Source organism: Pongo abelii, chromosome 6 (assembly GCF_028885655.2).
Source record: "Pongo abelii isolate AG06213 chromosome 6, NHGRI_mPonAbe1-v2.0_pri, whole genome shotgun sequence".
NCBI classification, from domain to species: Eukaryota; Metazoa; Chordata; class Mammalia; order Primates; family Hominidae; genus Pongo; species Pongo abelii.
In genome coordinates this window covers 92,436,537-92,450,413 of record NC_071991.2, presented here as the reverse complement: position 1 = coordinate 92,450,413, position 13,877 = coordinate 92,436,537, and the positions used below count along the sequence as shown (strand labels likewise).

Genomic DNA, 13,877 nt, shown 5'->3' with positions numbered 1-13,877 from the left:
AACCAGGAAAAATTTCATGCTTCATTCTTATGAATTAGTTATGTACAAGCAGGAAAAAATTCATGGAGGGATAATTGGAGATTGGGTGGCTTTATTTTTTAAGATTGAAGGTAGGTATAAATATAGATAATTAAGTAACGATAAAAACAACCATGAATAATATAGTAGGGACCTTTATAAAAATTTTTGGTAAATGTGTAAATGACTAACCAAAAAAAAAAAAAAAAAGAACTCTAGGTAGAAGGATATAAAAAGATTGCTTAGTTAAAATTTTGAATAAGAGTAGTATTTATTTATTTTAGGTATATACATTTTGTACATTTTCTGCTGTGCCGAAATTATTTTCTATACTAAAAAGAAAAGAGAGTAATAGTAATAAATAATAATAAGCATCTACTTGATCAAGTAGTTAAACCAGTGCCTGAAGTTCAGAAAACTGGGTTTCTGTTCTAAACATTCTTCTACTAGATTAGATAATAATCCTAACCTATAAAATGGGAGAGGGTTTTAGGATGATTAAGATTAAATGTGAATCAAATGAAATCATGATTTAAAAGACCTTTGAAATTTTGGAAAGACTATTAATATGTTATTCACACTGCAATAACATTCAATTTTTGACATTCACTAGTATATAAGATGATGTTTTCAAGGAAACAATAAGAGATGTAAAAGAAAAAAAAAATACTACACTGTAAGATTTGTTGTGGTGTCCCCATAAGACAGAATTGGTAAGTCATCTTATCTTTTTCCATTTCCTCCCTTCCGTAGCTCCGGTCCAGATCTTTCTTTCCATAGTTAACTACTGAGAAACTTCAACTTTGGCACTAAATGAATCTTTTCCTGAATATTTAATCTCTCTTTTCTTTCTTTACCGAACTTTCTCACACCCACCATCATGAAGTCACCACCATTAGCTTAACTGCACAATAAATTTCAAGTCATATTTCATGTACTGTAAAAGAGTTCTCTAGTAACTCGATACAGTTACACATGTTACATGTCTATGTTCTTTCATAAACCACCTACCATTGAGCCACCTGGAATCATGCTGCTCTGTCCTGATTGGGTGGTGGTGCCCAAGAGTTCGGAAGATAGCAAAGTCTCGCCCCATAAAATCAGCTGCAGTTCCAGAGTATAATTCTCCATCTGTGTTGTGACAAAACCACATACACATTCTTAAATTCAATTAAGGCAAAAACAAAACAAAACAAAACAAACAAAATGCAAGTTTCATGTTATGACCATGCTAAGAAGAAAACTGAAATGCTCTCTGCATCGTTATGCAGTTACTTATTTTTTATCCTTATTGAAGGAAGTATTTTATCAAATACTTATTCACTGATTTAGTGTATGACTACTTATCTAGTACTAACTTAGAAAATCTGAATAAAGTCTGATTCAATGAATCTTCCTAAAACATAAAATTTTATTATTTTCTGCTATGACCACTGACAAACTCACAAAATGGAAACTACATTTATCATATCACTTGCTTTCATATGTGTAAAGTTACTATGGTTCTAATATCCTTATAACGTAGGGTAAGGTATCATTATAAAATCTTATTCATAGCTTTTATTCTAATGACAATTAAATCTTGTAGACACTTCTTTCTCAGTAGGATCTGAATTAATGAGATTTTGCTATAATTTAGAAATAACTAATATTTTTCTTGCCAGAATTTTTTTCTTGCTTTTTATTTTTTAATATATCTAGTGGGAGAAGTGTTTTTATTTGTTATAAGCTATCAACCAGTCCAAAAATAAGTCAACCACATGGCCTCATGTGTAGCAGAAATGTGTTTTAAGAGGAAGGAATTTTGACAAACCCAGATCATAATCACTCCAATGCAAGATTCCATCACTTTTTGACTCATTACTACTTAAATTGAATTAACTCTAGGTCAGAGTTTAATAATGGAGGAATCATAACCAGACGGTAAAGAATAGAAGGGAAAAGACAAGAGGGGGGTAAAAGAGAAGTTAATATTTACTGAATTTCACTCTGTGTTTGTCAGGCAGTCGGCACTGGCTTGACACTTACAAGTTATCTCATTTAGTTCTATTAACAATCTCATAATGTAAATAATGTTATCCCTATTTAACAGTTCAAGAAACTCAAGGTTGCTCAGCTAATGGCAAGTCAAGGTGAAGGTTCAAACTCAGGTCTGTTTAATCCCAAGCCTTTTACACTAAACCATACCACCTTTCAATAAACTAAAGTTTGTAAAAATTACTCTTTCTTTCTCAGAAACAGAAAGGACCTTTTATTATCTCTTCCAGAAAACATGTAATTGCCTTTCTACATACAGTGAATTATTTGAAAACAAAACAACAAAAGTTATACATTTTCCTTCAAATAATCCATGACAATTACAGTATATCTTAATATTATCTTGTTGATCGAATAGGTTAATGTTTATTTGTTGATTTGGAAAATATGCAGATAATAAAGAGGGCAAAGATAAATTATAACTTAAGCATTCGTGTAACATTACCATATGTTCACATACCTAATTCTTACTTGCAAATGAGGGCTTTGCGATGTAAAATTTATATTCATAGTGGCCCACACCAAAGCAATTCCTTTGGTAGAACCTTTGTCTTGCTTATATGTCTGAATAGACTTGACTTTGGATACCCTCCGGAACAGTGGAGAATAGCAACACAGAGAAAATCACTGAGCAACATAAACATGTTATTACTCTAAACATCCATAGATATGAATCTTATCTTGAAAACTGAGTTTAAAAATTTGATCTTTCATTTTGGATTGTTGTGACTCAAGATAAATAAAAATGATGGTTAGATAACATATTGAGTATAAATTATTAGTAAGTGAATTGTTCTTGCATGTCATCCTAAATTGTCACAGCATGGTGTCTTTGGGATTCAAAAGCACTTTATATTTTCTTCACTTACTTAAATATCAAGTGTAAATCTGACTTGCTCTCACTAAAATATGCCTTTATTTTTAGAAATAGCCCTTTTCTGAAAATGCAAAAATGTTATGATAATCTATGTATAAATTTCAAAGCCACTTTGAAATACATAAATGCCTATTGTCTCCTTAATATTAACCAATATTCAAGCACCACGACATTTTTATTAAGGGTAATATCTAATTTTTTCCCAAAATATTGGCAAATAGATTATGTATTTTTAAACATCAGGTGAATAGTTTGTTATTGGTCTGAGTGAATAAGAGGGTCTCAGTTAAAAGCGTATTGTCAAAACGTCATAAAACAGTCATGCAAATTTCAAACATTTTCATGATGGAACACCTGTGAGAAGATACCTTGTGTCTTCTTTCCTTAAAAAAAAAATCAAAAAAATTAAATTACTGGTTGAACCTCTCTGCCTCTAAAACACTGTTAAAAAACTAAAAATAGAATAATTTAAAAAATGAAAACTGAACAATTTAATATCAGGATTTAGTCAGACCATGCCAACACAGGAGGTTTAATAGGAAATATTAGAGTAAATAATGTAATTAATCAATTATTCTTGTCATTTAGCTTTCTTTAGGGTAAGAAAATCCATAATTATGATGTTTATTACATTTAAAGTCTATTCAAGAGGCAGTTGAAATAGTAAAATCAACAACTAAAACCTATTACTTGGATAGAAAAGGTGTTTGTCTTTCTCTTGCATTTGGTTGTTTTATAACATTTTTTATCCAACCTCATATTAGAAAGACAAAAATCAATGCAAATTAATGTAAAGGCAGAAATAATATTTTATTTCTCTTTTCACAAAAGGTAAGAAGGTCCTTCAGAGAAAGTAGAAGAGGTATTCAGTAAAACAGCTACTCCATTTACGACTAAAGGAGAATTAAACAAGTGACTTATAAACCAAAATAAGTATGCAGTTTAGGCACCAGTTGCCTCCAGCTATAGGAAATTACCTCCCACATGAATATTATTTTTGGCAAGAGTTAGATGATTTTATTGAACTGGAGGGTACCAGATGATTAAGTGGCCATGAAGGGCACATTCCCATCTTGTCCATGCTCAATGTCAGTAACTGTTTAGTTGCACCGGGCCTTAGATCAGATTTCCTGGTGAGAGTTCTATGGGGAGTCTTATCAATGATGATTGCTCTAGATAAGGTATGACATCTTTGTTGTTTTGCCCAAAAACATAGGCAGCAGTATATTCTACCTTCTCTTATTTCTCATTAAGTAGAAATGTAATATCAACCCAGAGTATATGCCATTTAATAAACTTGAACATTTACATTCTGTGGCTTTGTGAAATAAACTAAAAAGATATCTGACTATAAGAAATTTACAGTACCTCAGTTGGCTTATTTTGGAGAATGGATATATTTTTTAAAAATGCCTATTCAGCAAACTTCTTTTGTGGTTTCTAGGCCACTTATGAAGTTATCAAATTATATGTTGATTCTTAAGCATAGTGTTAATTTGACAATTTTCTGATCCTAATATGTCTTATTGAAAATCTGAAGTAGTGTATTAGTTAAATGTTATTCTGCAATTATTCAAATGGCATTATAATTGAGATACATACTTTAGAGCTGTTCACATATACTAAGCCAATTGTGAAAGAAATAAACATTTGTCCAATTTTATTAAATTGATGGTAGAATCATATATCTAGAAATTATTATCTACATTAAAAGGTGGTTGTGAATACTATACCCTACAAGATCTTTAAGCCTCTCTAAAAAAATACCACATGGGAAGTTTAACATTTCAAAAATAATATATTGAACTAAGACAAATTTGTGCTGACAGATGTAAACTATCATCCAGAAACTGTCAAATACAAAAGTTGCTATTTGAGTATACGACCATTCTTTCTTAACTGGAAGCTTTCTTAACTCTCTCACAGGAGAGCATACTTTACTGAGATGAACAAAAACTGTTTTGTGAACTGCATTTCTATTACGGCTTAGTTGCCTGAGAAGTATGTATTAAAAACAAAAGTTCATATATACTCTAGACTTTCTGCTCAAAACTCAAAATGAAGTAAAAATGTGGCTTAGATCAGTGAATGTATGGGATTACAATTCCTAAGAAGGGTGTGGTGAGGAGAAACAGAAGGTGGAAACAAAACCACATTTCCTGATGAAATTGCAGCACTACTAACACAGGTGAAAAGGGTGACATGGATATGAGCAAAATATCAAACAAACTTAAACACCAAACCATTATGTTGTTAACACCTTAAGTAAATTCCACTCACAGAGTACCAAAGAAATTAGAAACAGAAGGGGGAGAAAAAAAAAAAGAAAATACCCCCTCTATCTCACACACACACACACACACACACACACAGAGCACAGATGAAATCCATGGATGTAAGAAAAATTTTACACTATTATATTTATTGAGCACCTTTTCTATATCAATAAATATAATATGTTGGCTTCGTTACTTATGTTGTTCTTTTAAAATTAAAATTTTTCAACAGTTTATATGTCTACATGGTATAAAATTGAAAATGTAAAATTTATAAGGTACCAAATCTCCCTCCCAGCCTTTCTACAGGCAACTACTGCTACAAGTTTGCTTATTTTATCTTTGCATATATTCCAGAATTACACAAGCACTGAAAATAATAGTATGCTATTACAATGTCTTATTTCTCACAACACACTAGTGAAAGTAATACTGCCATATCATTTCACGTACAAGGAAACTGAGGCTCAGAGAGCTTCAAATAATTTTTTCAATTGTATCTAATTAACTTAGAGAGTTCCTTATTTGTTCTAATGTCAAGTGAGAGCATTTTGTAATCTCAAATTATGCTCTTTCCTGAGACAAGACAGCATTTTGACTTGAGGATATAACCTTAGCTAAAAGTCTCAGACCTTTGAAATAGGTCTCAATAATACCTCTTAGGGGTGGAATATTTCTAAATTATTAGTGCTGCATTGCCTGGAAAAGATTTCAATGAAAAAATAAAATTGCTCTCAAGTTGACTATTCTTTCACATCATGAAAATGTGAGATAGCACTTAATTAGTGTTGGAAAATACTGAGGCTTATCCTTGTGCTATGTTCACACCTGGCATTTATTATTAGCAGGTGAGTAATTGCTATCTTTAATAGAAGATTTTTTAAAACAAATTCATTAAAAAAAATTTGCAGGTGGATGAAATAAGAAAGAGTAAAAAAAATAAGGCCAGGCACTGTGGCTCACACCTGTAATCCCAGCACTTTGGGAGACCGAGATGGGTGGATCACCTGAGGTCAGGAGTTCGAGACCAGCCTGACCAATATGGTGAAACCTTGTCTCTCCTAAAAATAACAAAAATTAGCCGGGCCTGGTGGCATATGCCTGTAGTCTAAGCTACTCAGGAGACTGAGGCAGGAGAATTGCTTGAACCCATGAGACGGAGGTTGCAATTAGCTGAGATCATGCCACTGCACTCCAGCCTGGGCGACAGAGCAAGAGAAAAATAATAAAGAAAGAAAGAAATAAAGACTGGAGCAAATTCATCTTGACAAAATGATCACTTTTAACGGAGATTGCAAAATTAACTTTACTATGTTGGTTTGAAAAACTTAGGACATGTTCTTGGATTTGGGAACTTCATTCAGTAGCTTTGCATTGCTCAAGAGAGAATCCATATTCTCAACAGTCCTCAGCTTAAAAACCCATGGCATTTTGGAAAGAAGTCATATTAAACCTTGCTAGTTTTTGTAAACTAAAAATTTTAAGCTTTCATCTGGTTTTAAAGTTTACTACTGTTTGAAAATATTTCTTTCCTAGTGGGATTGGTGGTATAAAAAATATTTGCTGCCAAGATCCATCTAGCCAGTTTACAGATGGTTTGAGCCCAACCTGAAATTTTATTTCCCAGTATTGGGGAAGGAAGAAGCCTGGAACCACCTAAAAATTTCTATCTTATTTGTACCAATGAGGAAGGTGTATCCAAAAGCTTTTGGGAACATAGGTTTTCCCAATGGCCATTTTCTGATATACAAAGTACAACCTGTATATTTCTGAGACGGCTATTACCCTTGTATGTAAAAGAGTTTGGGAAGTGCTGTAGAAAATATTTATGTTAAAAAGCTCCATTAAACTAGTGAACATTCTTTTTAGAGCAGTATGAGAGAAAATGCCAACGAAAACCCAACAAAGGGAACTAAATGTACCATAAGAGGAAGAATTTATAGCACAGTTATAAAGAAAGCAAATAACTTCAACACAGAGAGTTTCAGCTCTTGAATTAAAATGGCGTTTCAGGTATTTTGAAGGATTTTGCCAGGTATAATATGGCCTGTTTCTTTTTCTGTATCTTGCTATTCAATGAATTCAGAAGTTAATTTATTTGGTCTTGTCAATAAGCGCTACATACCTCTGAAAATTACTAAATTATTTTACCATATTGGATAGGTTAGGTCTGCACTGCCATCTGAAAGTTCTTTTTCTGAAACACCTATTGTTCTTTCTAGCCACGTCCTCTTCTTGACTCACTGAACTTTGCTCATTCTCTCTGCCTTTTCATAAACCTATATAGCTTTTTCAAAGATATTCAAATATAAAACTAAAACTGTGGAGTTTCATTTTCTTTGTGGACTTTGGGTGGTTGCATACCATATGAACTAGGTAATACCTACTTGTCATCATTATTTCTCAGCGGAATATTAAAATAAATAATCAAGCAAGTCCCTACTGAGAAACATACCACGAAGTAAAGCTGCTTTGGGCACACTTTAGCATATTGCTTTTTAAGGAATATCTATCCTTTTTTCAGTGTGCAGTTTAAAAAAGCATAGGCTGTAAGTTCATACAAAATATGACTCCTACCCTTTGTTTAAAACAACGTTCAAATTTCAGCATGTATTTTTGAGGAAGCCATCCACAAATAATCACTAGGGCAACCGTGAATAGGAAAATTGTTAGTGTGCTAGGTATGCTGCCTTCCTTCAGGTCTTAAACTTTTGTTAAAATGCTGCATAAATGCATGAAATGGACTAAAAGTGTCCACATTTGTAAAGCAACAGAGGAGATAATTCATGCCACAATGGATTTCTTCTTAATAGAATAAGGATCAGTGAAACATGGTGATAAAAGAAAACACTAGAAAATACAGAAATAAAATATATATCTTCATGGTTAATATGGCAGTCAATACGACTAGAGTTTATTTTTCTGAGTAGAAAAAAATTATAAGAAGAGAAACATGGAAAACTTTATAAACTTATGACACATCAGATAACCTAAATTTAATTTTTTAATCAAGATTTATTATTTAAAATTTAATTAGAAATTTTAGATTTGAAAAGTTTCATTTTGTTGTGCTATTAAATAATTCTTTTGCATATTGTATAGAAAAGGAAAACAAAAAGGTACATAATTTCTACACAGTTATGTAGAAAAATATGTTCAAGAACAGAATCATGACCCAGAATTTTTTTGTTTTAGGTTGTTGGTATGCTCAAAATTTACAAAATAAAAAAGAAAGAAAAAAATGATAAAAGGAAGAGAAAATAAAAAATTTAAAAATTGCTTCATGATTTGCCACTTTTTGTTTGTGTATTTAGTTAACTCCAGTCCAGAGGTAGTTAAGAGTCTGGAAAAAATTCTTTATTTTTCAATACAGACTACAGTTTTATCTTATTTGTATCTACTTCTATTATTTTGAACTATAAGCATTCCCCACTTATCAGCAATGCTAAATGAAAAGAGGAGAAAACTAGAAAAGACAATGGTTACAGAAAAAGGTAGAGGACGTCACATCAAATATTTTGTTAGATTTTCCAAAAAAGAAGAGCTGATTTATAAAAAGTGAATACAGAATGTATCTTCCCTTAGCCAGTATATGTAATATGATATTAGGATGAGCCAGCATAATGTAACACAATGGGTCTCTGCCAACTGTACCAAGTGGGGATGCATAGTAATTGAGAGGCCATTTTAAGATCCTATTCCATTTCCATTGAAAAGAATCAGACCAGTTGGTGCAATAAGCAAAATAGCATTTAGTGTTTCTTCTTCATTTTCAAACATTTGAATATATCACAACTAATGTCCTTCTAAAACAATTATTATTTCATAATGGAAAATCTTGGTAGATAAAAAAGAACATGCAACCTCTTTGTTATCTATAGAAAACTCACTATTTAATTGATTGTTGACTACGCACCTATCAAAAGGGATGCTGTCAGCAGCTTAGGGTCATATGGACTCTTCCCACGGCCGTTTTCAAAATGTGAGTTCTCCAGCTTAAAAATATTGTCCTGTGGATTTAAAAAAGAAAGAGAAAAGGGTTTCCTTTATATATAAAAAATGAGTGTTTTCAACACATCAGTTAATCAGAGCGGTGTCAAGTATTCAGGTCCAACACAAGAGTTATTTTTATTTGTTCAAACTTTTGAGATGGCAAAATAAATAAAATGTATTGAAAATAGGTAATACTAGCCAAATATCTACTTAGCTTAATGATATTTAGTAGTAGTTAGCCCGTTGCAAGCAATAATGTGTAAATGAACTATAAAGAACAGGATGTGTCGTGGTAAGAGGAGAGTGATTATTTTATCACACAGGTATGTTAAAATCTATCATAATGGCTTTTGAGGAAAGAATGTTAAACTTAAATAAAATGACTCATTTCCTTCCTTTGTAGAAAAGAAAAATAGCAATTCACTACGTTAGTTGTCTAGAATAAATTACACAATCTTGTCTGTATGTACTTTCCAGAAGACATGCTAAATAGCCATCAAATTTATTTTCCCCACTATGTCCTTTGTACATCTTTGGTGGCTACATGCTTCTTGTGTATTTTTAAGTTACATCAGCAGCAGGTGAAGTGCCTGAAATGCCTCATTCACTTCTCTAAGAGGGAAATATCCCAGGTTAGGATAGCAGTGGGCCTGGAGGTGGTGTCATTGGAATAACAAGCACATTATTACCACGGGAAAGCCTGCGCTGTTGGGTCCCTAAGTACTCAGAAACAGGAATGAACTTTTGACTACCTATAAAAAATATACACATGTCTCAACGTAGAATATGTGCAGGAAAGCGTGACATCAAAAATCTCGATAAGGAGATAACTAATTAACGCTTGAGACCCTGTTGTCAGAATGTGTCTACCTACTGCACTCTATATGTGACAGTGGAGTAAATCTGGGGACATTTCTGAGCATTCTTTTAAGAACTAAGTGCCCTTGGAATTAATTAGATAAGAATATGTATGCTTTTTCCAGTAGCACATTAAGTTGCCCACAGACTGAAATAAAATAGCTTTTTATTTTTTGGCAATTTCTCTACTATTCACATAAAAGTATTTTCTACCATCTTGGTATAGTAAATGGTGTCCATTTTATGATCAATAAGGATCATTTTGTTTAACATTTAATATTTCTGATGGAACTAATGGCAGGGTTTCAAATTATTACTCTTAAAACTCATTTGAATTAGGGACGAAAGTTAAAAAAAGGAAGAAATTCCAAGTGTTCTGTTTTTATTACTGTGAATGAGAATTACCAATTCTATTCTTCTTTCTTTGCATTTATTCTGTGTTTGGCAATAGCTGTCCTGTACCAATGATATTTCTTTAGCTTAGTTCTAAAATCTATACTGTGAAATAATTTATGGGCTTTCACAGAATTGTGCTAAGTTATAGTGGAAAACGCAATGAGCCAGGCACCAGGCTTAGCTCTGGTTTTCTGGTCACTGTTCCATATCTCTGAGCCTCTGGTCCTAAAATGTCAGCACATATAAGGATATTTAACCTCACAAGTTAATTGGGAGGGTTAAATAATTTATTTAAAACATTTTAAAAGCGGCAAAATTTTAAAAATCCTATTTGTTTTTATTCTATTAATTATGTTAGTATTACCAATATAGCAAAATAATACGGAAATTAACACAGGTTGTTGCCATTATTTTCAGCTTTCCTAACATAATGTCAAAGAAATATTACATTGAGACATTTATATAAATCACTAAATTACAAACTTTTTCACAAATACGAATTTATCATAGGTATTTAAATATTAAAATTATATGAAATGACATATTCTATTCAAAAACTTAGAAGAATCATTAAAGAAATACCCAGATATATGTGTATTTTGATGAAAAATTAGGAAATAGTAAAAAGGAAACATAATAAAAAACCCATACTCTATTGTCACAATTCACACAAAACATTAAAACTTGTATATGTGAGTATATATTACAGATTCAAAGAAGCAGCAGAATGAAGTGGTAGTGTGGTAGAAATTATTCTTATAAATATTGTTATATTTTCGTGTACTCAATAAGACATTTTACACTACTGATACAGACAGACGTGCTATCTCCTCAAAGCATAAGATACTTTATGTCTGGGATCATATGTCCAAGTTAATCAGACAATGCCAAGGTAGATGAGAAGTGCTTCCAATTTTATGCAGTATTTGATTTACAAGGTAAAGGATTAGACCTCATAGGAAGAGAGGTTAAGCATGTCAGTTATGGTTCAAGAGAAGATGAAAAACTATCCTTCGTCATGGTGTCAGGTAATGTGTTCAAAGTTGGCATCCCTTTCCTTTCCTCCTTTTTGTTCAACCCCATAAATAAATACTAAGTTAGTCACCTCTTTTACTGATACATAATATGTTTCCTTTTAATGTAACTCCCACCCAAATTTCTGGGAATCTACCATGTAAATTCTATATTCTTACACAATTCCATAGAGAATAAATTGAATTTCCTTTCCAGTCTAGTGAGATGAGGATCTGAAATAAATATAATTTGATCTTTGTATAGGGAGATAAAATGACATTTCTTACACATGTTTGTAATGTAAAATGCATGCCCATTACATGTAATAATGGGCTTTAAGGATGTTGAATTCGGGCAGAACTGGGTGTTATCTCTGGCTGTGCCTTTTATTGGCTCTGTGCCTCAGGCAAGTTCCTACACCCTTCTGAAACTCAGACTCCTGTAATAAGCAGGTAAGAAAATCTCATAGTTGAAGTGAAGAATTCTTGTTATAATGTCTACAAAATACTTAGTATGCCCTTGAAACAGATTTATTAATTTCCCTTAACCATTGTTTATAGTTGTTACAGTAAACTTATTCTGTTCTACTATGATCAAAATATTTTATGTCACAGTAGAAATGCCAGCCTATATTTTTCCCAGACAAAATTATAAGGCATGTTTGAAATATCTGTAAATATTTTGACCTTTCACAATGCATTGAAAATTCTTTCTTATAGGTAGATGAGAAGATAATCGAAAAGGTTTCCTGAAAAAATAATTTAAATTAGAAAAAGTACATTATTTTTCTAATATGAGACATTCTTTCAAAAGGAATATAACTGCCAATTCATTAAAATATTTTGTTGAGAATCTCTAAAAGTTACAACATTATTACATAGAATACGTGTGAAAATCATCAATTAAAACAGTGTCCTCTTTAATATATCTGATAAATTTAACGTCATTGATATAAAGAGACACTAATATTGCTGTTTCTGTTATCTAATGAGCAAGACCTTAATTTAGATGTGTGAAGTTATTGAATTATCATGAACGAACAGTGTTAATATAATTGCATATTAACACCCCATGTTATCATATGAAAAACATCACATAGACCACTGTCTGGCTTTACTTGGAAGGACTTTCAAAATGTGATTGCTACCCAGTGGATTTCTGTTTTGGAAGAGTGTAAAATAGATTGAATATGCAAGTAATAAGACTGAAAATCCTCAGACCAACGTACACAATTAAACTGCATAACTTAAATGTCTTACATGGGCTGAAAGAGTTTTCACTGTAGAAATACAAGAATAAAACCTTAGCTACATGGATTCTAATTGCTTTAGCAGATGCTATGAACATATCATATAAGTTATTGTGCTATATTTTATTATATGATTGCATCAGTTTTCAACGACTGTTTTTAGCTTTCAAGACCACGCTCTCCCCTTTGTCTTTTGGATTTCCTGAATGTTATTAGACTGTGGTGAGGTAAGGCATTAGAGGAAATAATAACTGTGCTAATGTCTAATCCAAAGTCTTATAAATTATAAACCATTGGTGACTTCATGGCAATAAATTTCCTAAATCTCAATCTTGTCCAAGTCATAAATTTAGGTAACAAAGTTGTAATTTTAGTTGTTGTGTTTAATGATTGAAACGTAAATGATGTTTGTAAAAGAAAAAGAAAGGAAAGGAAACCTTTATATATGTGATAGGATGAATATTTTAGGTGGGAAATTGCATAAAATTATGTGAAAACTAATAGTTGGACGGTATTGAAAGAATGTATATTATCATATATTTTTTTCAAATGGCATTTTCTGTCTTTCTCTTTCTCACAAAAGACACTTTGTATGCTAGTTATACTAAATTATTGAATATTCCCCTGGTCATGCCATCCTTTTCTCATCTCTGCCTGGGACCCCTTCCTTCTGCTCTCACTCACCCTCAGCCCCCAGCCTGAGGGTGACCTTCTTTTCCTTTGAGATTAAATTCAAAAGTCACTTCCTGGAAGTCTTCAGAGATTCCTGCTGATATAATTAGTTAGTCTTCCTTTGCACATACTTGAATTAATAGTATACAGGCAATAACTCTACAGGGTGAAACTACTGGCTTCAGCAAATAAAGAGTGTAATAAGATCTCAAAGGAAATATCGTGACATATTGCACTTTGACCAAAAGAGATCCTTCCGCAGATCAAATTTATCCATAATTTACTTTTCCTTAAAAGGCAACTTTAGATATACAGTGTGCAATACTACAGTCACACGTTGCATGTGGTTATTTAATTTAAAATAATCAAAAGGAAAAATTCCATTCGTCAGCTTCATGAGTCACATTTCAAGATGTCAGCAGTCACATATGGCTAGTGGCTTCCATAATGGATAAAGGCAAATATAGAACATTTCCATTGAACAATA

General features: G+C 32.1%; 1 protein-coding gene across 4 annotated transcripts in view; it reads right to left on the bottom strand.

The window, feature by feature from the left end:
* The window catches only part of SEMA3A (semaphorin 3A), a 518,655-nt gene that overhangs the window by 80,419 nt on the left and 424,359 nt on the right, over nucleotides 1-13,877 (bottom strand). For all 4 annotated transcript variants that reach the window (XM_054559577.2, XM_002818291.6, XM_054559578.2 and 1 more), the window contains 2 exons: nucleotides 9,125-9,218; nucleotides 1,030-1,149 (listed from right to left, as the gene is read on the bottom strand). In XM_054559577.2, the coding sequence (XP_054415552.1) occupies nucleotides 1,030-1,149; nucleotides 9,125-9,218 (214 nt within the window). The remainder of the gene's footprint in view (nucleotides 1-1,029; nucleotides 1,150-9,124; nucleotides 9,219-13,877) is intronic.